The sequence below is a fragment of the Myotis yumanensis genome, unplaced genomic scaffold (genome assembly GCF_028538775.1).
Source record: "Myotis yumanensis isolate MYYU_CA2020_CCGP unplaced genomic scaffold, mMyoYum1.0.hap1 SCAF_5, whole genome shotgun sequence".
Classification (NCBI taxonomy): Eukaryota; Metazoa; Chordata; class Mammalia; order Chiroptera; family Vespertilionidae; genus Myotis; species Myotis yumanensis.
Window position 1 is genome coordinate 88675480 of NW_027223756.1, and position 25904 is coordinate 88701383.

Sequence of the window (25904 nt, forward strand, 5' to 3'; positions counted from 1 at the left end):
ACATGGTGCTGGCTGGGGTAAAAGGGTTGGAGGCTGAAGAGGCTTCTTCTGTCTATACCCCATGAGGTCATTCCTGCTTTCCAGCCCTTGGTCATGAGTGAAAACGATGAGCTGAAAAACCACATGCAATAAACAAGAAGGAGCAGCCAACAAAATATCTTAAAATCTCAGAAATGTTCAATAAACATTTGCAGAGTGAGAAAATAAATAACATTGCAGAGGAGCCAACAGCTCGCTTTCTCCTTGTTACTGGGGTTCAGGGTGCATGTGTATCTCCCGACAGGTCGCATGTCTTGAAGGCAGGCCAGTCCCAGCTAAGAGGTCCTAACAGCTGTGCACTCCTCCCTCCCCCAGTGTCCCCCACACCCTCGATGGTCAGCTCCTGACTCCAAGAGCCCTTGGGCCTCAATCACTTCTCCATCCTGGCTCCCTTCCTGGACCAGCTGCCCAGAGCGGTTTCCTCTCCTCTGCACATAGGAGCCTCGTCACCAGCTGGCCAGAGTCCACACCGGCCATGCCATTGAGGGCCAACAAGCTGGGAACTTGAGCTCATCCCCAGCTGGGTCTGGTTGGTTTGGTGGCCAAAGGGAAAACCCAGGACCTCCTGAGACTCTGGGTGGAGGCGGCTTGATCCCAGCCCCAGGTGCCAGCTGATGCCAGCCTGTCCACTTGACAGAAAAACACACGCTGGCCGCCTGCCCCGGGGTATTTCCAGAAGAGAAATTTAATCTAATTTACATACTTCTAGGTACATTGATAACCAAAATGTGGCCACTGAAAAAAGTTAAAAGATTGATCAGCTCCCAGTTTCTAGCTGGCCCAGGATCGCAAAATAAAAAGATCCACGTTCCTTATTCTCTACACAAAATGCGTTTTTAAAAAAGTGAAAGGTCTAAGGAGCTGTACATAGAAAGGAACAGTGAAAAGAGGGAGGGGATAGGAGTGGGGAGGAAAGTCCCACCCCACCCCTTCCAGGGCCCAGAGCCCCCAGAGGTTCTGGGGGGCCTGGACATGGCAGGAGGCAGCTGTCAGCTCTGAGCTCTTCCCAGCTGGGAAGGCCCCTCTGGGGGAGGGGGGGCGGCCAACAAGGATTTCCGTGGCATTGTGGGCTCAGGGGGGCTCCCAGGCCTCAGTGGGCCCGCAGAGGGAGCGTACCTTCCCCTGAGCAAGCACCGTGGCATGATGTGTTCGTTTGACTTGGGAACTGGGGGGCTGGGGCAGATCCCGGGTCTCACGAGGTGTGTGCGTGCGTGCGTGCGTGCGTGTGTGTTCGCATGTGCGTGTGTGATAGGATATTCACGGGGCAAGAGGGAACCAGTACAGGGGGTCTTTGGGGTCCTTGTAAATGGCCACAGATGGCAAACAAAGCCCCACCTGGCTGCTAGACATTGGGGAGTGCTGGCCTTCCTCCCATGACCAGATCACCTGCCACCAGGGACCTGGCCGCTGCCCTGGCTGGATTGGGTAGGTGTGGCCTGAAGGAACACACCCTGGGTTTGGCCCCAGAGTCCTTGAGCTGGGGGAGGGGCGCCCTGGCTGTAGTGTGCCCGGCCCCCAAGGGTGCCGGTTTGAGGTTTTGGCTTGCTCCTTTGGGAACGGAAAAGAAAGAAGGAAGAGAGAGAGGAGGAGACCAAGGAGGAGTAGGAGACAGAGGTGGCACGAGAGAGATCTGGAATGCTTTTGTGTTAGGGTGCCTCTGCCGCCGCTGTCTGTGCTGGAGGGGCCTGGGGCTCCTCGGGCGGAGGGTCTGCTTTGGAGAAATTCATCTCCAGGATGTGCCGCTGTAAGTGCCGCACCCACTCCTCCTGGATGGAGAGAGGTCCCTGGAATTCCACCTCACAGAACCTGTGTGGGGAACAGAGAGAGGGAGGAGTGGCCAGTGCCCTGGCTATACCCTGAGTGTCCAACAAACCTGAGGTTGCTCAATGTGGACAGAACCAGCTCAGGATTTGAGGGAAGGGAGCCCAGAAGCCAGATGTTCCCCAATCAGCTATCTCTACCCATCACAGGGTACTGGCCCGGTCCCCCGGAGCCCCATTTCTATGCTCAGGGCAGTCTGCTGGGTAGGGGTCATCTGGCTTTCCAAGCACCTCCACCATCTGACTGTAGGCATGTGCCCTGATTGGAGAGAGCAAAGAAACAGATCCTTCCCTGCCAGGCTCTAGGAGAGAAGGATGAAGCTAGGGAAAGGAGGGTCAGACACTAACAAGCACCTACCCTGCTCATGCACCCTTCCCCAGCTCCCAGCCCTCACCGCCCTAAGGAAGGTCTCACAGCACATGGGCCCCAAACTCAAACTAGTGGCTGGAGAGACTTAGGTTTGAATCTTACTTCTGACTTGGCCTGTGTGGCCTGAGGAAGCCCTCTCACATCCCAGACTCCCAGTTTCCTGGCCTCTGACACTCACCTAGACTTTGGTATTAATAAACTAAGACCTATTTTTTTCTTAATCAGGAAGACACTTTTTTGAGAGTTTACTGTGTTCTAGGCACAGTCTGAGGGCTTTATAAACATTCAACTCTTTTAATCCCCCTAACAAATCAATCAGGTAGGTCTGCTATTAACCCCATTGTATAGGTGGGAATATTGAGGCATGGAGCAGAAAGTCCTCGCCCAAGGTCACTAAGCTGCTAGGTGTCAGGGTCCCAGCCTCATGCTCTGGGGCATCTCTGTCTGTGAGGAGCCGTTAGCCTGGACCCAGCCCACCCCAGGGCATTGTTGAGGTTCCCTCCCAGCCCTGAGCAGCTCCTGTCCTGTTCAGAGGCTCTGGATGGCCAAGCCCAGGCAGGTAACCCCCCACCTCCCCTCCCTCTCCCAGGGGCCTCATACCTGCACTTGAGGGTATAGATGTTGCCGACGAACTTAACCAGTGATGTCTGGGGGGGACGAGGCACCAAGGAGGGGACTGGCCGGACCCGGGGTGGGGGTTGCCGCACCTCCTCCAGCTTCTGCTGCAGGTCATTGGCCTCCTCGCCCCCCCTGGCCGCAGAGGTATCTGCAGGGCGGGCTTGTCGGCGCTCAAATTCTGAAGAATGGGGAGGAGAGGGATGGGAGGTAAGCTGGAGGATGAGGACCCTGGGGAGGTTCCTCCTTCAGCAAGTGATGAGCGATTACTGTGGGGGTTTGTAAGACGGGCAGCTGGTGCCTGGATGCTGCCTGGCCCTGGTGACAGGTGGGATGGCGGATGGATAAATGAATGGGTGAGCAACTGAGGAAGTGACTCCAAGACAGATGCGCAGCTGAAAACCTGGGGGAACAGTGATGGACCCTGCTGGTGTCCATCGCCCTCATGACCCTCTGCCCCCAACACTCACTGTTGATGTTCTGCCGCTGGTGCTCCTCGGCTTTCACAGTGCCTGGTGGGCTGGCTGCCAAAGGCCGCTCACCACTGTCGGCTGCCCGGCCAGCCTCTGGCCCTGGCTCACCCCCAGCACTGCGGCCCACCACGGACAGGCCCCCAGGTGCCAGCCCCAGGTGTGGCCGCTTGTCGCTCTCACGGCCATGGCCAGCGTTTCGGAACTTCTTGGTGAAGGGGCGGCCACCCTGGATGTAGCTGCGGTAGGCGCCCACCTTCTGGGGCCGGTGCTTGATCCACTCGCTCAGCGTCTCAATGGGTGAGCCATTCACGCACCACTCAGTCACACCGAACTGCCGCAGATGCGCCCGAGCATGGCTGGCCAGGGCCTTGCGGTTTTCGAAGTAAAGGCCACACAGCTCACAGCAGGCCTCGGTGGCTGCAGACAGAGGGGGCGCTGCTGAGCCCCAGAACCAAGGGAGCAAGGGTACCCAGAAGTTGCCGCCCAGGTCGGGAGACAGCCCCGCCTCCCACTGGGGCCTTGACCCCTGCTGGGGGTGGGCATGCGTGTGGCAGTGCCCGGCCATGCAGGCCCTGGCAGATGCCCTCCCAAGACCCTGCCACCCACTGCTTACAGGAGTGGGAGGTCTTCTCGTGAAGGGTCTTTGCCTTGAAGGGCAGTTCAGTCTGGATGTAGGTCTTGGCCTTGACCTCTGCAGAGAGGAAGCGATCCTCCTGCAGGGGTCGCTTGGCTGCCACTGAGCCCAGGTAGCTGGTGGCTGAGGGCTTGGCACCGGTGATGGGTGCCAGGTTGAGCTCACGGGGTACCTGGGCCAGCCCAGCTCCTGGTTTGCCTGGCCGGCCAGCCATTGGCACCAGCGGCAGGAGGGGCTGCACAGACCCAGGAACCGCTGTAGGGGGCCCATCCTCAACCAAGGCAGGGGCCAGGTCTCCAGCTGGAGGCTCCTTCTTGATGAGGCACGGCTTAGACTTCTTCTTAAGGATCTCCCGAAGCGTGTCGATGGGTGAGCCATTGACGGACCACTCAGTCACACCCATCTGTCGCAGGTGGGAGCGTGCGTGGCTGGACAGGCCTTTTCGGTTCTCAAAGAACTCACCACAGAACTCACAGCGGATGTCACGCACTGGCTCTGCCCGTGATGCTGAATGGGGTGGGGGAAGAGAGGAAAGAGAGAGGTGGCTACTGGTAGGAAGCCTTCAAGCTCAAGGCCAGTGTTAACTGCCCTGCTGACCCGTCCATGCAGTCCCAGACCCGAAGGACCAGCTCCCTCATCTTCCTCCAGGGGCCTTGGTGTACATCTAGTCCTTCTGCTTGTTCTGTCACCTCAAAGTCTAGCTGGCTTCCAGAAGATTCCCTGGGACATGGTGATATGTTAAGGAGCAAGCACTCCTTTGATCCAGGGTTCAGATGCCAGGATGACTGTGACCCAGTGTGATGCTGGGTAAGCCAGTTGCCCACTGAGCCTGTTTCCTCCTCTGCAAAATGGAGATGAAAACTTCCACCTCCCAGTGTTACTGGGATGTGGGATGGCCTAAGGCAGGAGCAGTTGAGAGCATGAGGCACCAAGCAGCATGAAATCACTGTGCTAGGGCCTAGGGCTGGGCCATCCTCATCTGTTGGGCATGCAGTAAAAGCTCAGCCAATCTGACAGTGCGAGAAAGAAGTAAACGACAGGGCATTACAACTACTGCATACGCAGCTTTTTTAACCTGACACCTTGCTAAGTGCTTCACATCACTTCAGAAAACCATACAGAGTGGGGACCATCTATCCTCCAAAAGAGGAAACTTGCCCAAGGTCAGATATTGCTAGAGTATAGGGCAGCTGAGAATCTAACCTGAACCTGACTCCCACTTAGTGTCCACAAATGTCAGAGAGACAGTTCAGAGCAACTTCTGGTGGGTTTCTATTCCTGCACATGGCAGACATCACTAATTAATCCCTGCAATCTTTCTTCCTGGGAATCTGGTTGGTTGCCACTATCCAATCAATTGAAGATGACACAAGAAATAGAATCTTTTTGCCATCACTGAATGTAGGAAGGAGACTCAAGAAGCAGCTCAGTAGCAGGAGCACACAGCGAGCTCCTTGTCTTCTGAACCTGGGTATCCTCCCTTCCATTTCAACCTGGGCCCTCTGGGTATCCTGAGGGGAGGGGGTAATCCCCCACCTGACCTGTTCTCCCTGCCTTGCCCAGGGTCACACTTACACAGGTTCAGGGGGGCCATGTCTTCCCGTGGCGCCAGCCAGGGACCCTCAGACGGGTGTAGCTCCCCATGAAGGGCCCCTGGCAGCATCTCACGCTTGATCTCCACACGCATTTGTTCAGGCTTCAGCTTCTTGGTCAGGGAGGGTGCAGTCAGGCCTGAGAACATCTTTCGGGCCGTGGGAGGAGGAGAAGCAGTTGGTGAGTGGCCCAGGGGGCTGCCTGGTGGTGGTGGCAACTTCTTGGCCAGGGGCGAGAGGTGAAGGTCTGCAGGGCTGCGGGCTTCCAGCGAGCTGCCAAGACCTCCGCTGCCCACCACCTTGGCCAAGGCTTTTGGACTAGGTCCTGGTGGACTGAGGGGTCCTCCAGGCCGGGACTGAGTCCGCCTCTTGAGGATCTCCCGCAGTGTGTCGATGGGCGAGCCGTTGACATACCACTCAGTCACACCCATCTGCCGCAAGTGGGAACGCGCATGGCTGGAAAGACCCTTTCGGTTCTCGAAGAACTCACCACAGAACTCGCAGCGGATATCGCGAGCTGGTTCTGGGCCTGAGGCTGCAGCAGAAGAAAGGGGCAGTTAGCACCATGGTTATCATAAGCATTGTCACCTGCGGGTCTCCTGGTCAGCTGGGCTGCAGCACGCCCACAGGGCTGGGGTAGTGGTTGAGGGCAGGTGCAGGCCAGGGAGCTGAGGACTGGGGTGGGGGGCCAGACACCCAGCAGGAGCAAGGGGAAGCTCCAGAGAGCCATGGGCCCTAGGTCCTGGTGGAAAAAAACAGAACCAAGATTCTAGGGCTCTGCAGGTCCCGAGAAGGACTGGGGCAGGAGGGCAGGAAGTGGCAGCCTAAATGCCACGTGCCATCCAGACCAAGGACAACCATGGGCACGATCACACCAACAGGCAGCACCCCACCCTTGGCCTTCATTCTCAGGGAAGGTCATATTCATGGAGGTCAAAGGCCAAGAGGGAGGGCATAACAGCCGACCGCCAACAAAATCTCTGGGCAGAATCGGCCCACTGCCAAAGGCCCCTGTCTACTCCCTGCCCCAGCAAGGAGGGAGTAGGGAGGGGGCTGCGACCCCCCCTGGGAGGGGCTCCAGGGCCCGAAGGGAGGAGGGGGCAGCTGAAGCGAGAACCTACAGAGGTTGAGAGGAGACGGCTCCACATCAGAGGCCCAGAAAATGCCAGCGGCTGCGGCGGCCGAGAGGTCCTGCTTCCCCCAGGGGCTGGCCATACCCGCAGCCTTCAGCTTGGCCTTCTTGGCCGGCGGTGGGGGGGGGAGCAAGGAGAGGGCCGTGGAGGTGGGAGGAGGCCGCCCCAGCTGGGCCAGCACGCTGCGCCCGGGTGGGAGGCGATTCTGGATGCCGACCCTCCTGATGAGCCCGTGGAGCACGTCTATGGGGGATCCCTTGGCATCCGGGTCGCTGACGCCCAGGTGGCGCAGGTGGGCGCGGGCGTGGCTGGACAGGCCCTTGCGGGTCTCAAACCAGGCACCGCACAGCTGGCAGTCCAGCTCTCTGCCCCCGTCACTATCTAAAGCTGCGGAGACAAAACACAGGGGGGGGTTCACGGCCGCCACCTTGGCCGGCCCTAGGGAACTGAGACAGGCGGGCCTGGTGTGATTCGCATCTGTTCAGGCAGTCCGGGGTCCAAGACTAATGTCGCGGATTGATTTTTAAGAGGTTCTGGAAAGTCCTGCTTCCTGCCTCGCTCTTTGGCATCAATGTACGTGTGTAGAGCTCAAGGATGTGGGGTAGAGAGGCAGTAGCCCAATTCCAGTGGTCTAATCTGATGCTCTCAGGCCTTCTTCGCTGGGACCCCAGCTATGGAAGCTAAGTATGGTAGGTGGCAGGTACAAAGCAGGGTCCGCCTGGCTGCCCAGCATCATGCAGCCGAAGGCACACCTGCTTGGGGCTCTGCTCCTACAAGCACAGCAGACCATGGAAGCAGCTTCACTGGAACCTGAGGTGCCCCGTTGGCCAGGGGGCCAAGGCCCTGGGCTCATTCCTAGGCTCTAGGGGCCGCCGATGTGTGGGAAGGCCTGATTTCCTAGGGCCCACCCAAGTTAAACCTGCTCACTGAGACTTAGGGGGTTTCTTCCTACACCCCACTTAGCCAGATCCACAGGCAGACTGGACCCAGCACAAGTCGGAGATGCCTCTGCACGGGACTGATGGCCGAGAGCATGTGAAGACAGGGCCAACCATGGGACCTCCTGTCAGGTGGACCACTTTTCTACCTGCAGGACCCAAGACACCCCCCAGGTGGGAGCAGGCATGGCTAGTTCCCTTCACTGCTCCAATCCTCAGGCCCACATAAGGCGAATAGCTGCTTAAGTGGCAAGGGTGATCCTAGCTGGCCTAGCAGCCACAGCGGGAAGAACAGCAAAGTGGGAGACAGGTGATAACATGCAGCATGGCCAGCACAACAGGAGACATAGCACTGTGACCAATACTCCGACCCAAAACACAGGAACTGCGGTCTCCATTGCCCCCAACCCTGAACCCTATAGCCCAACCTGAGGCCTCCGCCCTCCCAGGGCTGGTACCTCCCTCAGCTCCCAGGACCCACACTCACTGAGGTTCAGGGGCCCCTCGTCCTCAGACTGAGGCCACTGTGCCTTTGGGGAGGCCGGCCGGGGGCTCAGGGACAGCTGGGGGCTCTTGTCCTCAGGATTCTTGGGGATAGGGGAGCCTGCCAGGACCAGTGGTGCCTTCTTGAGGAGTGGGGAGCTGGGCGGGTGAGCCAGGCCCTTGGCTGAGAAGCCAGGAGGCGACTTGATGGCCTTGTTGATAGCAGGGGCATCCAGGGGCTTGGCCAGGGTGAGCAGGCTCTGTCGGGGGGCCCCAGCGACCACCTCCTTCGGGGAGCTGGACTTCTTAGTCAGGCCCGGGGGCAGCCCAAGGGGTGTGTCAGGCAGGCCCTTCTGCTTCACGAGCTCGTAGAGGAGGTCGATGGGGGCACCGCTGCTCTCAGACTCGGCCACACCCAGCTGCCGCAGGTGGGAGCGCGCATGGCTGGACAGGCCCTTGCGTGTCTCAAAGCAGGCACCGCAGACCTCGCAGGTGGTCAGGCTCTGGGCTAGAGGGCAAGACAGAGGCCAGGAGAGCCAGCTGTGAGGTCCCACAGGCCCTGCCCTCCCACTTCTCTTCCCTTGGGGCCCCGCTCAGTCAGCTCCGTGCAAGGGTTTTGCTTCGGTCAAGCCCACATGGTCCTTAAAATGACCCTAATGAGGCAGAAATTGGCCTATCCAGTTTGCAAATAAGGAAACTGAGTGTCAGAGAGTGGAAGAATTATGCCCAAGGGGCCAGTGGCAGAGCCCTACCGTGGTCCAGCCGGTGAAACTCCTTTTGTATCTCCAATGTACCAACCTGGCAACAGGTTTTCACGCAACCACTGACCTGCCAGCCGCACACTTTACAGAGCTAAGTCCTGGCCATCCTCTGCCACTCAATTCATGCCCCAAACACTGGGCTGGAGGCCCCAGCCATGGTCTCGCAGTGCCTTGCACCCTCTTCTGCAGAGCCCTTACCCCTGTCTGCTTCTTTGCCTCCCCACTCCCCAACTTCATGCCCCCAAGGACAAGGGCCAGGTCTGTCCTGCATCTCTGACATCCCTGGGTCCAGCACAGTGTCTGTCACTACTTAGTAATGACCTGAGAATAAACACACACACAAGGCAGTGTCGTGAGGAAGATCACACAGCCAACGAGGGTCAGCGTCAGCCAATGAACTGGTCTGAGTGTGAGCCTTGACAGCCACCACCACTGCTTCTCTGGATGCCTCTCCCTCGTCCAGCGAGGGTGAAGCTCAAGGCCATGCATGCCCAGGGCAGCAGCTGCTCAAGAAAAGACAGCTGGTATCTCCTGGGTGCCTTGCAGTGCCAGGGATAAAGCTGTGGCCAACCTGGCGACCCACTTTAACCCCAGGTCCAAGAACTCCCTGTGAGTGTGACCAACCTGGCCAGTACCATCACCCTGCCACCTGAGCCACTCACCCTTGAGGTCCGGCAGCTCTTGCTTGCTGCCATGAGAAACCTCTGCAGCCACTTTGCTGCTCAGCCGATTGGCCACCTGCTCCAGGGGCCCGGGAGCAGGTAGGCTCTTCCTGGGGAGCAGAGGGGGGCCCAAGTCCATGGCCACCATGGTGTTTTCTTCAGAACCCAGGCCTGTGAGGTTGGGAAGACAGCCTCAGCCTCAGCAAGGCATAGGCTGTCTAGCCCTATAAGAGCAGAGAGCAGGGACATGGTGGGGGTTGCTTCACTCTCATCCTTGGTGCCTACGCTAGGCTCACCCCATGGAAGCTGAGGCTCCACCCATAACCCCCCAAGCCAGTATGACACGGGGATGTCAAGGCTGCCCCCTGACAGCAGAGACCAGGAACAGCTTCCACCCCAGTCTCTGAATACAGGTCGGAGGACACAGTGTCAGTCTGAGCCACAGCTCCCATTCTAGAAAGGTCTCAGAGAAGGTCTTTCTCTGGGCAGAGCTTGTGGAGGGGAACATCTGTTGGCCTTGGAGACAGGTGGGGGGCGGCCAGAGGCAGAGGCAGTGCAGAGATGAGGAGCCAGGACGGGGAAGAGGCTCCGACAGACTTGTGGGGAGTTTCCAATCAAGCAGGACAGCTGGGGCTGGGGCTGCAGGAACAGCCGGCCTATTCTCCCAGGCCGAGCTCTAAGGGGGTCAGCGGAATGACGACATCGCTGGGGACAGGAAGAGCAGGGATCACAGAACTTTGTGTAAAGTTTGTGAAGCATCGTCCATCATGCCATAAGCTTCCCTGGGCTGGCTGTGCATGAGGACAGGGCGTCAAAGGTGCATTTTCACGGTCTAATTTTTCAGACAAAGAGGCCTGAGAGCCTGTTGAGGGCCCCCCCCCCCCCACCCCCCCGGGTTTAGTGCTGAAGAGGATGAACAGGGTTCCTAGGATGAAGGACCGGTGTCGGCGGGGGCCCTGGAGGCGCTCAGCGCCGGGATAGGGAGGCGGGGGGTCCCCAGTGACCTAAGTTAGTCACTGTGAGTCCCACGGAAACAAGAAGAAGGCAAGCAGAGAGGCCGGCAGGGCCGGACCCCGAGGACTGTGCCCCAGTCTCCGGGCGGAGTGAGGTGGGCGCGTCTGTCAGACGGGACAGGGGCCGAGTCGGGGCTGAAGTGACTTGGAGCGGGTTTCCGCGCCGGAGAGGCCGCGACTCCGAGGAGGGACATCACGGGGCCCCCCGCGGAGCCAAGGACACCTGTCATTCGGGGCGAGGGTCCCGCGGGTGGCGGTGATGGTCTCCAAAACCCGAGACCCTGAGAGCGGCGACAGGAGGCCCAGGACCCGCGCGACTGGAGGGCCTGGGGGAGGGGCACCCCGGAGACGGGACGGTGGGTGTCGGGGCGGGCGGGACGCCCACTCTGTCCTCCCCTCACCCTCCCCGGCGCGGGCTCTTACCCGGCGCGGGCGCAGGCGCGGGCCCGGGCCCCGGCTCCGACTCGGCCTTGGGCCCGTCCCGCGGCGGCGGCGGCGGCGGCGGCGGCGGCGGCGGCAGCGGCGGGGGTGGGGTCGGCGGCCGCGGCGCGGGGAGGGCCGCCGGGCCCGGGCTCGGGGGGCCGGGTGGCGACGCCCCCGCGGGCGCGCGCTCCCGGACGCCCACCGCGCGCGGCCCCGCTGCCGCCTTGCTCTCCGCTTTTGTCACTCGGCACTGGGCGGTGGAGGCGGCCATCTTGGCTCCGGCGCACGCGGGGCGGCCGCCCCAGGCGGGAGCAGCCGAGCGCCGAGCGCCGCCGCCGAACCCTCTCCTCTCCGCCCCGCCCCTTGGTGTGAGCCCAGGGCGGCCGGCCGAGCGCCGAGCGCCGCGAGCGAACCGATCGTCCCGGCCCTGCCCGCGCCGCGGCTCCCGGCGGCACGCAAGCCGCGCTCCCAGCGGCTGCCAGCGGCCGCCCAGCCCGGAGAGCCCTCAGGCCCGTCCACAGGCACCCACTGCACAGCCTGCCGGTTCCCGGAGCCCCGACGAGCGGAGCTCGCTGCCCTGGGCCCTGCTTCGTTCCCTTCCCTGGAAATCTCGCCTCCGGGTCGGGCATCCTGGAAGATCCCCGATCCCCCCCCACGAGGGTCCCCCAACATCATCCTGACGGCACTGTTGTGCAATTCTACAGAACTCCCGACACGGCCGGCACCACGTTTTAAGCACAACCCGCTTCTCTCTAGCACCAAACAGATTGCCCCCGGCTGTTCCTTGACAGCTGGGTGGGGCCAGAATCTGACAGTTGCCCCGCCCCCAACTTGGCACCCGCCCCCTATGTCCCACTTAGGGAGGAGCGGGAGAGGCTTTTAGGGACAGCTTTGTAGGGCCAGTGCCCAGACCTAGCCCTAATCTTGGGCAACCTGCCTCAAGGCAAGGCTCCCAGGATCTTCTCAACCTGCCCACCATCCACCGCCCTCCCCACTTCACTGAAAGACTGAGCATAGCTCCCGCTCACGAGGACAAGGCCAGGGCAGTGCCGGGCTGCTTCCTCACACTCTAACGGTTGGCCAGCTCCCTCAGCACCAAGGAGGAGGCCGGCACACTGGTCTTCTGGTCAAAACAGTTTAGCCAGAGCTCAACCTGGCTGCTGGGTGTGTAAGGGATGTGAGCCTGACATTCAAGCCTCTGTGGGAGTGACAAAGAAGGGACAGGGCTAGAACCTGGGAACTGCCAGCTATGCCTCCAAGCCTCTCCTGAGACACCATAAACCTAGCCAGGTGTGTGAGCTGAGAATGCCCAGGGTGCAGTCTCCAGCAAAGGCAAGAAGTCTGAGGTCTCGTCCCTACTCTACTTCTCCCCCAAATGTGACCCCAACCCACCATTATCCTCTGTCTGTGCCTCAGTCACCTTTTGTCCACGGAGGAGAAGGGGCTTTGATTGCCCTCCCCTCCCCTCTGTGGACCCTCAAGTGCCCTTCACTGGTAAGGGGGCTTGCAGACGGGAGCAGCCTATCCCAGAGTACTGACTGAGGTAGGACCCTGGAAGCTCTAGACAGAAGAAACAAAGAAGGAAGCCTCAGTCCCAAACAACCCCTGGACAACACCCCCCACCCTCCATGTTCAGGTACCTTCTCCATTCCCCAAAGCCCACCTATTCCTCACTGCCAAGTTCTCTGCCTCAAGGTCCAGTAAAGGCTTCTACAAAATCAGGCTCCACAGGCTGGGTCCTTCCACGATGTCTAACTCCGGGTCTCTTCACCAAAATATTACTTCTGTATTTCCCAAGTCATCTCACTAGAGAGACCACAAACATGGTGTTCAGAAGTCTAGCTCTACTGCTTTGTGGCTATGGCAAAGCAGATGACCCAGTTTCCTTCTCTGTGAAACAGGAACACAACAATCTTTAGCCCCATGGAGTTGCTTTGTGGCATACATGAGATGAAACCTTAGTATACAGCAAGCACTCAATTATGGGAGGGCTTATCACTGCTGCCGGACAAATTAGGCACCACTGGAAATCTAGAGTGTAGATTCTAGAGCCACTTTGCCCAATAGGATCGGACTAACCCTCTACATTTCAAGTTCTCAACAGTCATATGTGACAAGTGGTGACCTTGTAGGACAGCACAGATTTCCATCATCTCAGAAAGTTCTACCAAATGGCATTGCTCTAGACAGAAGATGTCATTAAGAGCAAGGAACGGGAGCCTGACCTGCCTGAGGTTTCAAATCCCAGCTTTACCACTTCTGGCTGTGTGACCTTGGGCAGGTTAATTAGGTTCTCTGTGCCTCAGTTTCCTCATTTGTAAAATGGGGCTCATCATACTACCCTTATAGGGTTGTCATGAGGATGTACATTTCATGTTTGTAAAGTGCTTAGAACAGTATCTGACTTCTGGTAAGAACCAGTAAGCATATGTTAAAATCACTGTCAGGCAAGGCAAGGTGGAACTGGATCTGGGAAGAGCTCTGGGCCAGCCCAGGTAAAACAGAAGTGACCCATAAGTGGCAGGGTTGTGAGGACAGTTGTCAACGTACTTTGTAGAGTAACTTGAAATACTTTCAGAAAAGGGGAGTGGCTGCCCCCCTCCCATCCTTCCATCCCTCTGGGCTCCTACAAAGGGTCAGGGCTCCACACCTGCCCACCTTCTCTCCCCTTACCATCTCCGTAGGCTGGCCCAGGGTCCTCAGCCCAGGTGGGTGGGAAGGGCACTGTGAGAGGTAAACGGGGCCTGCGAGGGGTCAGATAGCCACCAGGCATCCCCCCGGGCTCATGGCCAAGGGGGCTGGGGGGCCTCTCGGCGGCCGATGTGGCCAGCAGCTCCTGTAGGATGTTGATGGGTGAGACGGTGAGCTCCCAGTTAGTGATGCCAAAGTCACGCAGGTGGGCCCGGGCGTGGCTAGAGAGGCCAGCCCTGGTGTCGAAGCCGGCCCCGCAGAAGTCACAGCGCATCAGGCTGAAGGTGCCAGGGTCAAAGTTAGCCACTGTGGAGAGAGAGAGGACATGGACTGCCTGGGAAGGAAAGGGTAGATGACTCTCCAGCCCCAGCCCTGCCTTCTCCTAAAACTGCTCACCCTCCCAGGACCACACACCTGGTGCTGTTCCTCATCTGGATGCCACCCTTCCCCTTTGCCCATCATACCCCTGCTTGTGTCAGCTCCTGAGTCCAAATCGCCCCCCACTCCAAGAAGCCTTCTCTCCTAACCTCCCAGGTCCCCCCTCAATAGCTCGCAGACTGCACCCTCAAACACTTCTCCGGTGTGGATTTGCAATCATTTGGGTGAGTGATCAATTAAGACCTGGAGTTTCCCCCCATCACAGCCCTGGTCATTCAACATCATAACTGCCTGATTTTGTGGCTGTCGGCCCATGTCCCTCACCCTTAATGCACGCACGCGCGCGAGCACACACACACACACACACACACACACTCAAAAACACCATACCAGCACCTCCCAAAGTGGCCTCCATGTCTGCCAGCATCAGAACCACCCAGGGCGCTCATGTTGAAGAAAGACCTCTGGAATCAGAACCTTGATGCCTGGGACTCTGCATACCTCACAGGCAGCCCCAGGGGTTCTGAAGCCAGCCAGGGTCCCACCACTGCTGTGACTGGGCCGCGAACTCCAGGAGAGCAGGGACTGCTGCTTCATTCACTGCTGTGGCCCCAATGCTCAAAACAGAGGGGACCTCGCTCAGTAAATATTTGTTGAATGAAGAAACCAATGAAATCCCCTGCCTGGGGCTGACTCCTCTGCCTATACTCCTTCCTCCAGCTGCTGGAAGGGCTGGGGCAGGGGGGTATCCCCATACCTCCTCTGAGGTGGTGGCCTTTGCTGTGGCTCCCAGGTCTTCCCAGAGGGGAGGCCCCAACTTCACCCAGCTTGGCACTATGGGAGGATTTAGAGTGAGGGTTGTTGGTTGGTTCAGACTCAGCTGCCCAGCTGTGTGTCTCGGGGGCCTCGGAGGGAGGTGGGTGCTGGATCGAAGCCCCCCTACCTTTTTTCTTCTTCTTCTGGAAGGAGAACCTGCGTTCGATGGCCTTCACCTCCTCAGCGGAGATGAAATGCCGAACATTGTAGCTGACGCCCACGCGGTTTAGGTGGCCCCGCACATGGTTTGCCAGGCCGATGCCATTGTGGAAGCGATCAGGGCAGTAGGGGCACTTCCGCTCCTCGTGCTTCAGCGCCATTGCGGGGTCCCCATCCAGGATTGCGTCCAGCCCCAGCGGGCCGCCCAGTGGTGCATCCAGGAGTAGGAAGTCCAAGGGGTGGGTGCCCTCCAGCCCCAGCTCCTCGGGCGGCAGCCTCGGAGGTGCCCTGGCTGCCGCAGCCAAGACCTGGGACCTCAGCTTGGCCACCAGCACGACGGGTACCATCCCAAGGAGCTGCTGCTGCTGTGCTTGTGAGGCTGCCGCCGATCGGAGCGCTTCTCGGAAAGTCCGCTTCAGCTCCAGGGCTGGCTCAGGGATGAGGCCAGGGACGGCGAGAGGTGGAAAGGCCCCATTCTCAGGGAAAAAGTCCATTTCCGAGGCCAGCTGTATATCCTCCTCCTCCTCTTCGCTCCAGGGGTGTCTCTGGTCCCCCAGTGGGGCTGAGAGCCCCTGCAAATGGACAGCATTTTTGCTTCTACTGGGCTGTAAGGAATACGGGGTGGATGCTAGTGGTGAGGGAAAGGCTGGCCTTCCCAGGGGCCTCTGGCCCACGCTGTGCGGTAGTGGCTTTGACAGTGGGAAATCCCTTGTGCCCAGCTGCTGGCAGCCTGGGCCAAAGGCCAGGCTGGGGTCGTATCCAGTAGGGTTCTCCCGCCATGTAGGGGCCAAAAACGGCTCAGCGTTGCCAAAGTAGTCCTCAGCAGCTTCAGGGAAGCGGGCATACACGTCCTGGCTGGTGCCAGGCTGGCTGGCAGGGTTCTCCTCAAATGCCTCACCATCCTCCTCCCAGTGGGGACGAGCGTGCACAAGCCTCACATGCTCCCTGAGTAGGCTTTCGCTGGGCGCTGGGAAGCCACAGAAAATGCAAGCACTGAGACCTGAGGAGGCTCCATAGGGCTGATAGCCGAGGGCAGTGGCGTCGGGGCCTGGGCTGCCACCCCCAAAGTGCTCCTTGGCAGCCTGGCCTGGTGGCTCTCGCATGTGCAGCTTGGCATGCTGCACAAAGGCTTTGGAGGAACTGGTGCCAAAGACGCACTTAGAGCACTGCAGCCGTGCCTCCCGGCCCTCATCGTTTGGGATCTGCTTCAGCTTCTGGATTTCTTCGAGAATCTTCTCCCTGGAGGCCTGGTGCAGCTGCCGGTGGTGCTCCAGGGCACAGGGGTCAGCAAAGGCCCAGCCACACTCACTGCAGGCCAGTGGGGCCAAGTTAGCGGGGGGCTCCTGGCCTGGGGCTCGGCGATGCTGGCTCATGTGCTCCAGAAGGTGCTCCTTCTGCTTGAAGTAGATGCTGCACTCCACGCACGGGAATACAGTCGGGTCCTCGTCCTCATCCTCATCCGGGCTGGCCACCCCCTCAGCCACCTCCTGCAGCAGCTCACACAGGAAAGGACCGGTCCGGACGGGGGGCAGCAGTGGCTGCAGTCGCTCCACAGATGCCTCCGAGTTCACCGTCCAGGTCTGAGTGGCCACTTCCGTGGCTGACCTAGGCAGACACCACTCCGAAGTTGGCTGGGCCAGACCCTCCAGGTCTGTCAAGTGCTCTCTGGCTCCTACCTCCACTTCCAAGTTCTTCGTGGTGCCCTCTCCAGGCACCAGCACTGTCCTGAAGGAGGTGAGAGGTGGCGGTGGGGGCAGCAGGTCCAGGGGCAGCCCTGAATTCTGGGGTGGGGACTGCTCATCTGCGTCTTGGAGCCAGTTGAACCTGGAGTGGCCCTGGGGGGACTTCTCCAAGAGCTTCGGTTCACCCTGGTGGTACAAGAACCTTCTAGAGCTCTCAAGCTCCGCGTGGGACTTCACAGTTCTCACAATGACCGAGTCCTCGAACCTCTGCTCAGATGGGATGCCCTCCCCAGCTTCCTGGACCAGGGGGTGCTCCCAGGGCCCCCGGCCACCGGGGAGGCCAGAGAAGTGGCCCAGGAGATGGGGTGGTGGGGAACCTGGCCGGAAATCCAGGCTGCCTCCATCCCAGCAGCTGCAAGGAAGTGCCAATGGGGACAGGTTAGCCAGGGGCCTCAGTTTCCCTTCCTTGGGCAGGGGAGAGGGGTCTTCCCAGGCAGCCTGAGACAAGCCCCAGAGATCCAGCCCGAGAGTGACCTCAGAGTGGCCAGGAGTGTCGGGGTAGGGGTGAGGAGTGGGGGAGGGGTACATGTGGACCATTCTAGAGATGTTGGACCAAAAGCCAGATTCAGCTCCCAGGATGCACCTATGCATATAGCCTAGCCCTGTTGCACTGGAGGGAGTGTGTAGTCACAAGGTGTGTCCCCCAAGACTAGTGGCACAGTCAACTCTCATCTGTCCCCTGGGAAGGCCCAAGGCTCTGACCCATGTTCCAGGCTGCTTTTGTATTAGTCCTCCCTGAACTGGGGGGATTTAATTTATTTAGTTTCACCTTTCCAGCAAATTTGCTGAAACTCTGTGGCATGAACTGCTCCAGGGATGTGGCTCCCTCTGTTACTCCCCCAACCCACACGGCATCTTCCCTCTTGGAAGGGCAGAGTCAGAGAGATACAAAGTCCCCACCCAGCCCCTGGCCCCAGTGACCCGGACCTCCTTTGGAGGAGGGAGGAGGTAAGGCCACCTCCCTGGACCTCAGTTTTCCTAATAATGGGACAAGTCCCAAGAACAAGAAGTCTCCATGCCCTTATGCGACATCTAGGGAACACTCTCACCCATATCCGTAACCAAAGAAACCTTAACACATGACAGGTGCTTCTTTAAATGATCCCAACCACACAGCCCTTCACCAGGGGACCTTGCACACATGAAGTGTAGGGTGAAGATGACACAACGCAGTGTTGGGGAAACACTTCACTTGGCTCGAAGCCTGGCTCCCGATCAGCCCATGACTAATATGGGTTCTTACTATGGGTTCCTGGCCCATCTCCCTTCATTTTCAAGATCCTGCCCCCACCAGGGATGTCGACCACACTGAGGGGCCAGCCAGGAATCATGGGGTCACCTCTCTAAGCCCCATTGGTGACATGAGATACTAACAGGGCCGTTCCCCCAGGGCTACGGGAGAAATTCAGTGGGGTAAACCTGTGCCAGGAGCCCAGCATACAGTAAACGCTCCATAACAGAGAGCTATTATTAATCCTGATGTGACTATTATTCCATAGTGACACCTGCCAAGCCTTTTAATAAAGGGTCACTGCCCTCAGCATGGCTGTTGATTTCTGTTCCTACCTAACATCCCTTGGATCCTCAAGACAGCTGGTGAGATGGATCTTAGGGACTTTACAGATGAGGAAACTGAGTCTCAGAGAGGCCTGGTATCATTCTGAGGGTCACTTGACAGAGACAGGACTCCAAGCGTCCGACCTCCGGTGCCTGCCCCTCTGGCTCTGCTCCTGACAGGGATAATGAGAGTTGACCGTCTGTGTTCATCCCAGTCCTCCCCCGCCCCCTGCGCATGCCCAGGGACTCGCCTGCTGGGAGCTACCTTCTCCTGCCTGGCCTCCTGATTCGCTCCGGTCCCCATCTCACTCCCGGGGCTTCTCTCAGGCCTGGGCACATCCTACTTGCCCCCCTGCCCTCCCTGAGGTCAGGGCCAGCGTGGCACTCACCAGCTGCTGATCCGATGGGTGGCGGAGGTGGCACGGGGGAGGGCTTCGTTGAGGCCGGGATGGGGCTGCCCGTCTGCAACAGAGATGGGAGACCCTGAGGGGCTGGGGTCCCCCTGGCTGGGGCCCTTCGCACCCCAGCTCTGGAAGCCCTACCGGGCACCTTGCAAGGGCCCGGCTCCCCCACCCTCGCCTCTGAGAGGCCTTTGGCCTCTACATTCCTGAGCCCTGAAAGGGGTTTCCTTGGAGGAGTCTCCTTCGCTCTCCTGGGGGACACCAGGGGCTTGCTGCCTCCAGTGGTCCTCTCTTTGTCCCTGCTGGGCAACCAGGATGGTTTTTTAAAGTCACACACTGGCAAAAACTCTCCCTGGCTCCTCATACCTACGATAAAAGCCAGATCCCAACCACCACCTTCAAGGGCCTGCGAGGTCAGACCTTTGCAGGCCTCTCTAGCCTCACTTCCCTCTCTTCACCCCTCACTCCACCCCAACTGCTCCTGAAATCTCAAGCCCAACTAACTCTTTCTGGCCAAGGGCCTTTGCATTGGCTATGCCCTTGGTCCTGAAGAGCCCTTCCCTAGCCACCTGCTAAAGTGAGCTCCTATGATTTTCTCTCCCATCACCTATTTCATTTCTTTCTCATCACTCCCTGAAACTGCCTAGTTCCTTCTCTGGATGACTGCATGCCTGTGTTCCCTGCGAGCATGTAAGTACCTCCCAAGCGCAGGGACCTTTTCAGCCTCATTTATTGCAGCACCCAGTGCCTGGCATACAACAGGTGCTAAACAATACTGGCCAGATGATGAGTGAGAAGCCTTCTAGCCTGAACTGCAGAGGTTCCGTCCCTGCCTTCCAGACCCCCTTCCAGGCCTACATCCTAGAATCCAATCCCCTCCTGGGACCCCTCACACAGATAGAGCCAACTCTCCATTATCTGCCTGTGGAGCCAAGGCCTGGAGTGACCACAGGGATCTTGGTCTGCGCCTCCTCTGCCCACTACCCCACCTGACAAGGCGAGCAAACCAATCGGGGCTCCCGCCAGCGGCCTGGGCCAAGGTTAACACATGCAACCAGAGCCCAACAGATGCAATTGCTGGATTAGTGTCAATCTGAAGAAGGGCCAGAAAGAGGACTAGTGCCACGGCTCATTCTTTTTCCAATCTCCCTTCATCAAATTTGCTCAGGACAATGAAAGTTGACTGTCAGGAACCCGAGTAAAATAAGGGCAGGAATGGGTAGAGGGCTCTGAAAGTTGTGACCGTGACCACTGACTGAGGGTCTTTGTGCTGAGCCTGAGAGAAGGGCTGTGACTGGGTGTGGTCTCTGGAAGGTGAGGTTGCTGATGGAGCTTCAGAAAGTCATTGTCCAGAGCAGCTTATCATCCTTGGTGCTATTCATATTTGGGGCCAATTATTCTTGGAAGGGGCTGCCCTATGCGTGGTAGGATGCTGAACAGCATTCCTGGTCTCTATCCACTGGATGTTGGTAACCCCTACCCCCAACCCCTGCAGTTATGACAACCAAAAATATCTCCAGATCTGACTAAAGTGTCCCCTGGGGGAAGAATCGCTCTTTGTTTAAGAACCCTTGGAGCAGACAGACGTGGAGCCAGGGGTATGCTTGGATGCGAGGGCCGGTGTCAGGGTGGGAGGATGGGGTGGGTGGTGCTGGAGACGGGGTGATGGTTGGGAAAGCCAGACCTGAACAAGCCCACAAGCATCAGAGGTATGAGTTTCTCAGGGTGGGGCAATCAGTTCACTAGCAACAGGCCCCAGCACAGCCACAAGTCTCAGGGTCCAGGCATCCTGCTGCTGAGATTCTGGCACCTCAAGCTCCTGAGATTCCGGGCGTCCCAGATTTGATGATTCTGCGATTGCCGTTGTCTAAGAATGCCATGAGCCAGGGGGCTGCCTTGGCCTCTTTGAGCAGCTCCAGCGAGGCTCCTATTTTTAGTGGCAACGACTTTGAAGGAAGCAGGCCAAGCAGAGCCCCATATCCGAGACACCTGGGGGCCAGGAGCTCACCCAGCCAGTAGGGATCCAGAAGTCCCTATGGGTCAGACGAGGCGCCCAGGCAGTCGCCATGCCAAGGGGCCCTCAAGGACTCCCATCTTCTAGGATCCCCAACAGGTTTGAAAATGAGAGAGGGAATACAAGAAGAGTGTCCATGAGCAGCTTGAACCCCAAGCCAGGCAGCATGGCAGAGTGGCCAGGAATCTAGGCGTTGGAGTCAGATCCTAGTTTAAGGCCCCAGTGGTGACCAGAAGAGCATGGCTTTCCCATTCCAAGCCTCAGTTTCCTCCTCTGTATAGTGGGAATAGCCACCGACCCAGTTTCACATGGCAGGTGACTGGTGTCAAGGAGGTCCCAGTAAATGTTCCATCCACAGAGGCAGCGGTAGTGGGGAAGGAAGGAGGTAGGCGTGCCTAGGGGGTCAGAGACGTCCCAGGTTGGAAGCTGGAGGCTGGCCCCAGAGCCTCAGGCCCCTGCTTACTCCATGCTCTGATTTCCTCTCCAGCCTGAGGCTCCCCAAGGGCAGATGTGTTGTTCATCCCCTGGCCCCCTGGTCCCAATACCAGTACACACCAAACTCTTCATCCATCCATGTGAACCATCTTAGCTCCTGGGAGGCCAATCAGAGAAGCCAAGACATTGGTGGGTGGCTGCAGGGAAGTTGCGGGGCCAATAGTCATACTAAAGGACAGAGGAGGCAGTGGACACATCCCTGTCCAGGTGGAGAAGTTTGAAGGTAGCCATTCCAGGGGTGCCCTTGGGGGGATTCCAAAGGCTGGGTGGGGCTGAGGGAGGGCCCAGGCTTCAGAGTGGAACAGCAGCCCCAGTAACTGTTCCTATTTATAGACATCACAAGACTCCTAGGGCAGGTGCCCATGCCAGGGAAGGGGGGTGAAGTAGGCTGAGAGGGCAGCAGGGGATGGGGGGGGAACGTCATGTCCGAAGCCCAGGCCCTCCTCCAACCTCCAGGCCGAGACCCCACTTCAAGCCATCCCCACCTCATGCCCCCATTTGTTCAGAGACACCAGTAAGGGTGGGCCTTGCCCTCCTCGGCAGCCACATTCCCTTCCTCTTCAGGCACATGCACTGAGCCCAGGTTGATTCCCTGGGGGCACTAAGGACACACCTACCTACTTACCTGGGGCTTTTGCCAGGCAGAGAAAAAGCACCCAATACCTCAGAACCAGAACCAGAAAAGGCCCCAGGACCTCAGAGCCTGTTCCCTGGGGCTCCCACAGTCCAGGTCCGGGGCCCGCTCTGCAGGAAAGTTAGAGGGGCACTGTGGCCTGGGACAGGGTCCTGCCTCTCTCTCTCAGCCTTGGTTACTAAGGTCTGGAAAAGGGGATCACTAAGGTTCCCTAAGCTCTGATACCCTGTAGGTCTTACCCTGCCACACCCCTGCATAACACCTTCAGGTGTAACCAGTCACCTCCATGCCACTGCATAAATGGAGCCCGTTGCCTAATTCACTGTTGCTCATCCTCAACTCCTGGATGCCTCCCCACCCCCTACCCCCCACCCCCAAGCTGGGCCAGACTGGGCTCCCCCATTGTAGTTCCAGCAACTATGCTATAACACCTGGTGGTTGGTCTGTCTCCCTGATCCCTGGTGGCAAGGTCCATGAGAGTGGGCATGGTGTGTGTACTTGGTCACTGGTTGTGTCCCAGTGCCCAGCCCGAGAAGGTGCTCTGTAAATAGCTAAGCATCGTGAGTGTTGCTAAGGGTGTGTGGGGGCAGTCGAGGATGCTTTGACAGAGCATGGTGTTAAGGATGAGGGGTGTCAAGCCAGGTTACTGACGAGCTTTATGACCTTGGGCAACTTCAACCCTCATGGTCTGTTTCCACATCTCTAACATGGGATAATAACAACAAAGGTTACCCTACAGAGTTCTTTTTAGAATGATAAAAGATGGTCACTTAAAGGGATTAGCATGTAGGAAACCCCCAACTGAGTGCTTGCAGGTTCCTGGAAACCAAGGCCTTCAGGGCAGGCCAAGGAAATGGAGATGTGTCTGGTGCATCAGCCTGTGCTGCCCCACCACTTTCCAGCCATATGCTGGGCTCCTCCTTACCACAGGGCCTTTGCACCAGCCGCCTCCTCTACCTGGCTCCACTCAAATTCCACCCCCTCAGAAAGGCTTTCCCAGGTCCCCCAGGTACAGGCCTGGTACTCTATTGAACGCCTTCACAGAGTCTGTCACTACCTGCCTGTATGTATTTAGTTGCTTGTTGTCTGTCTCCCCTATTAGACTGTCAGGCCCCTGAGGGCAGGGACTTGTGCCTCTTCATTTATGGCTGTATCCCTAGCCTAGAACAGAGACTGGCACATAGTAGGTGATGAGTATAATGAATAACTGATGAAGTGGGAACAGTATGAGGTCCCCTTTTGCTGGGTAAACCGAGGCACAAAGTGGTGGATGGCATCCCTGACTATCCAATCTCTCCCCTGCCACTAGAGGGCACAAGCTGTTTTGGCTCATGGCTCAGGGGCAGGACTCACCAAGAAAGTGCAGGAAGAGAGAGCCAGGATAGACTACTGAGGTAGGGTAACCCTGGGGAACAAGTGGGCTCAGGAAGGGAGCTTAGGATCCTAAGCTGGGCACCTGGACCCACTTACTGTGCTCAGAGGAGGAAGGCAGGTAGATCTGAGTTCAAGTCCCAGCTCCTTGTGACTTACTGTGGGGCCTCTGTCAGGTAACTGGTCCACAGAACCTCTGTTTAGTAACTGTAAAATGCAAAACTAAGCAGAGTGCCAGAGAAGGCTCTGGACCCAAGAAGAACCTGAACCCCAATTCAGCCCCTGCTGGGCTGGGTGACCTGGCCCTCTCTGAGCCTTGGGCACTGAGCTGGGTGCTCCATCAGGGCCACAGGGCCCACTCTCTTACCAGAAATGCCACCTCTGCCATCCAGAATGTCTCGGGGGCCCTCCTTGGTGACCGGCAGGTAATGGGTGGACCGGAAGATGCCACCATCCCCTTCAGCTGCCTCAGCCCCACCCTCAATGTCCTCTCTCGGTGCTGGGCCGGGCAGTCTCTCAGGGCCTCGAGGACGGTCTGGGGCAGCCAGGCCGCCCACCAGGGGTCCATCCATGGATGCTCTCTGCTTGGCTCCAAGCACTCAGCTGCTGGGCTGGCTCAGCAAGGCATTGTAGATCTGGGGGCAGAGAGACAATGCTTAAGGGAGGTAGGAAAGGGACTCTGCCTCAGTTTCTCCTTCCTTGAAGCCCCAGTCCTCAACCTTGAAGCCTAGTACTTCAGTTTACCTCCCAGACCAGGCGAACTAAATAAATGGTGCTGAGGCCCTACCCAGATACAGTGTCCAGAGAACACCTCTCTTTACACAGATCCGGTGCTGCCTCAGTTTACCCTTTTTTACACATGCACACCCAGCCACCTTGTTTTATTCCAGCATTAATCCTGTCACTTCTCACAGATGCCTCCCTTTTGCACTTTCCCCAGTTGTGCCCTCACTTCCATGCACACATGTACACTATGCCCGTGCCTTGGCGTGCATGCAGGTCATCTCTACACTCTGATCTTACACCCGAAGATCATTACCCCTGCACTTTTCCCACGGTCCAGTCCTCCCCCCAACACGACCTCAGGGTTCTCCAGCATTAACACCTTCACCCTCACAACAGCCTCAAGTGACCCCAGATCAACCCCTTTGCTTTCCCCCAACATCACCCCTCATGCACACCCAAACCTGGGTCCCTCCCTCCCACCCTCCCAAGATCTCTCTAGTTTGCAGGCAACAGGGATGGATGGGGCTCCTGGTCCAGAAATGAGGACCCTGGGGAAGCCACGCGGGTGGGGGCTGTTCGCTACACCTATAAATACCTTCAAGGTAACGTCGGAAAGTGAAGGGCAGGAATGAGGCGCCCTCCCTGGGGAGATGTTGGGGAGGCCGGCCGAGGCAACCGGGGCGGGGCCGGGGCTCCCGGCCTGGCTGCAGGCGCTGCCCGGGGGGCCTAGGGGCTCCCAAGGGGCCGGTCCGTGGACTGCCAGTCGTGGCGGGGGTCTCTGCCCAGGCCTGGCGGAAGCACCTGCCGGTGCCCACCGGGTGGGTAATACCAGCGGGGAACCGGCAGGACCGCAACTTCCGAGCACTTTGGCAGCGTGGAGACGGGGGCTCCCGCCTGGACGCCCCCCCGGGAGCGGCAGGGGTGGGAGTGGCGCCGCGCCAGCGCACCCCTCGGGGGACCGAGGTCCGGGAGCTGCGCCCTCCGCCCGTGCATCTCGGGGTAGGAGACCCCGCGGGACGCGCAGAGGTGGGGGGACACCTGCCCCCAGACCCCCGCTCCTCCCCCCACCTGCGCGGCCCCGCCCCCGCCCAGGCCCCGCCCCTGAAGGCCCGCCCCGCCCCCCGCCCCCCGCCTCAGGGGGTCCCGCCCGGCCAGGCCGGGCCGGGCCTCCCACTCCCCGCATCGGCTCCGCCCCGCCCGCGGGCTCCCCAGGCCAGACCGGGCCTCACCGGGGAGGCGGCGCCGCCGGCCAGGCGCCGGGCTCGGAGCTCCCCTCTTTGGTGTGGCCGTCGCTGCCGCTACCGGCGCCGGTGCCGCGGCCTCCGCAGCCACCGCTGCCTCCACCGCTCGGGGGACATTGTCCCTTTAAATCGCTCCCCCCCGCCGCCCCGCCCCCCCGGCGCGCCGCCGTGACCTAAGCGCGACAGCCCCGCCGCGCCGCCATGATGGGGAGGTCCAGGGCGCCCCCCTCCCCCCACCCCACCCCTGGCCCCCCAGCGGCGCCCCCGGGAAGAAGAGCGGTCAGCGAGCGCGCGCCATGTTGGGAGTGGCCAGGCAGGTCCCGCAGCCCGGGGGTCCGGGCGAGGCTCTGTTACCATGACAACACTGCCCTCCTGCCCTCGGGGGCTCTGCATCACCCACTGGTTCTTCCAAGGCTCTGCTCGCTGATAGCTCCAGGAGAGTGGGCAGGGGCAGAGAAGTTCCCTGCGGGTCACTCCTGCATCACTGAGGGTTCCCCCCAGCCCATCCTTAGCCGGCCGTCCCCAGCCGGCTGCCTTCCAACTGCAAGCTCACGCCCTCCTTCCTCATTACCCACCCTGGACCTCAAAACCGCCATGCCCCAGACCTGCCCTAGGTTCCCACTGCTAAGACCCCTTCTCCGCTCAACCCCCAGAATTGCAGCCTCCAGGTCGACCCTATCATACACCCAAAAACAGGCCTGTTGCCTTCTCCTAGCCACCCAT

General features: G+C 59.1%; 1 protein-coding gene across 7 annotated transcripts; it reads right to left on the reverse strand.

Moving 5' to 3' along the window:
* Nucleotides 1-155: 155 nt before the first annotated feature.
* On the reverse strand, nucleotides 156-25269 carry WIZ (WIZ zinc finger). Of its 7 annotated transcripts, XM_070416283.1 has the most exons (13): nucleotides 25170-25269; nucleotides 23582-23849; nucleotides 18689-18761; nucleotides 14969-17094; nucleotides 13630-13953; nucleotides 9521-9691; nucleotides 8102-8605; nucleotides 6665-7063; nucleotides 5527-6078; nucleotides 3931-4458; nucleotides 3315-3734; nucleotides 2830-3025; nucleotides 156-1845 (listed from the first exon to the last, which is right to left on the reverse strand). In XM_070416283.1, the coding sequence occupies exons 2-13, from the start codon at nucleotides 23784-23786 to the stop codon at nucleotides 1686-1688; spliced, it is 5658 nt and encodes a 1885-aa protein (XP_070272384.1). In that variant the 5' UTR covers nucleotides 23787-23849; nucleotides 25170-25269; the 3' UTR covers nucleotides 156-1685. The 7 variants fall into 7 exon arrangements, with proteins under 7 accessions (XP_070272384.1, XP_070272377.1, XP_070272378.1 ...); XM_070416276.1 differs by lacking the exon at nucleotides 9521-9691; XM_070416277.1 differs by lacking the exons at nucleotides 6665-7063; nucleotides 9521-9691.
* Nucleotides 25270-25904: the final 635 nt, after the last annotated feature.

Excerpts from the sequence above, each read along its gene's own strand:
- WIZ (XM_070416283.1), bottom strand. The coding sequence starts at position 23,786 with ATGGATGGACCCCTGGTGGGCGGCCTGGCTGCCCCAGACCGTCCTCGA. Across the intron at positions 7,064-8,101 it reads CGAGGGGCCCCTGAACCTCA|CTTTAGATAGTGACGGGGGC; the intron begins GTGAGTGTGGGT and ends TTGTCTCCGCAG. Across the intron at positions 3,026-3,314 it reads CCAGCGGCAGAACATCAACA|AATTTGAGCGCCGACAAGCC; the intron begins GTGAGTGTTGGG and ends CCCATTCTTCAG.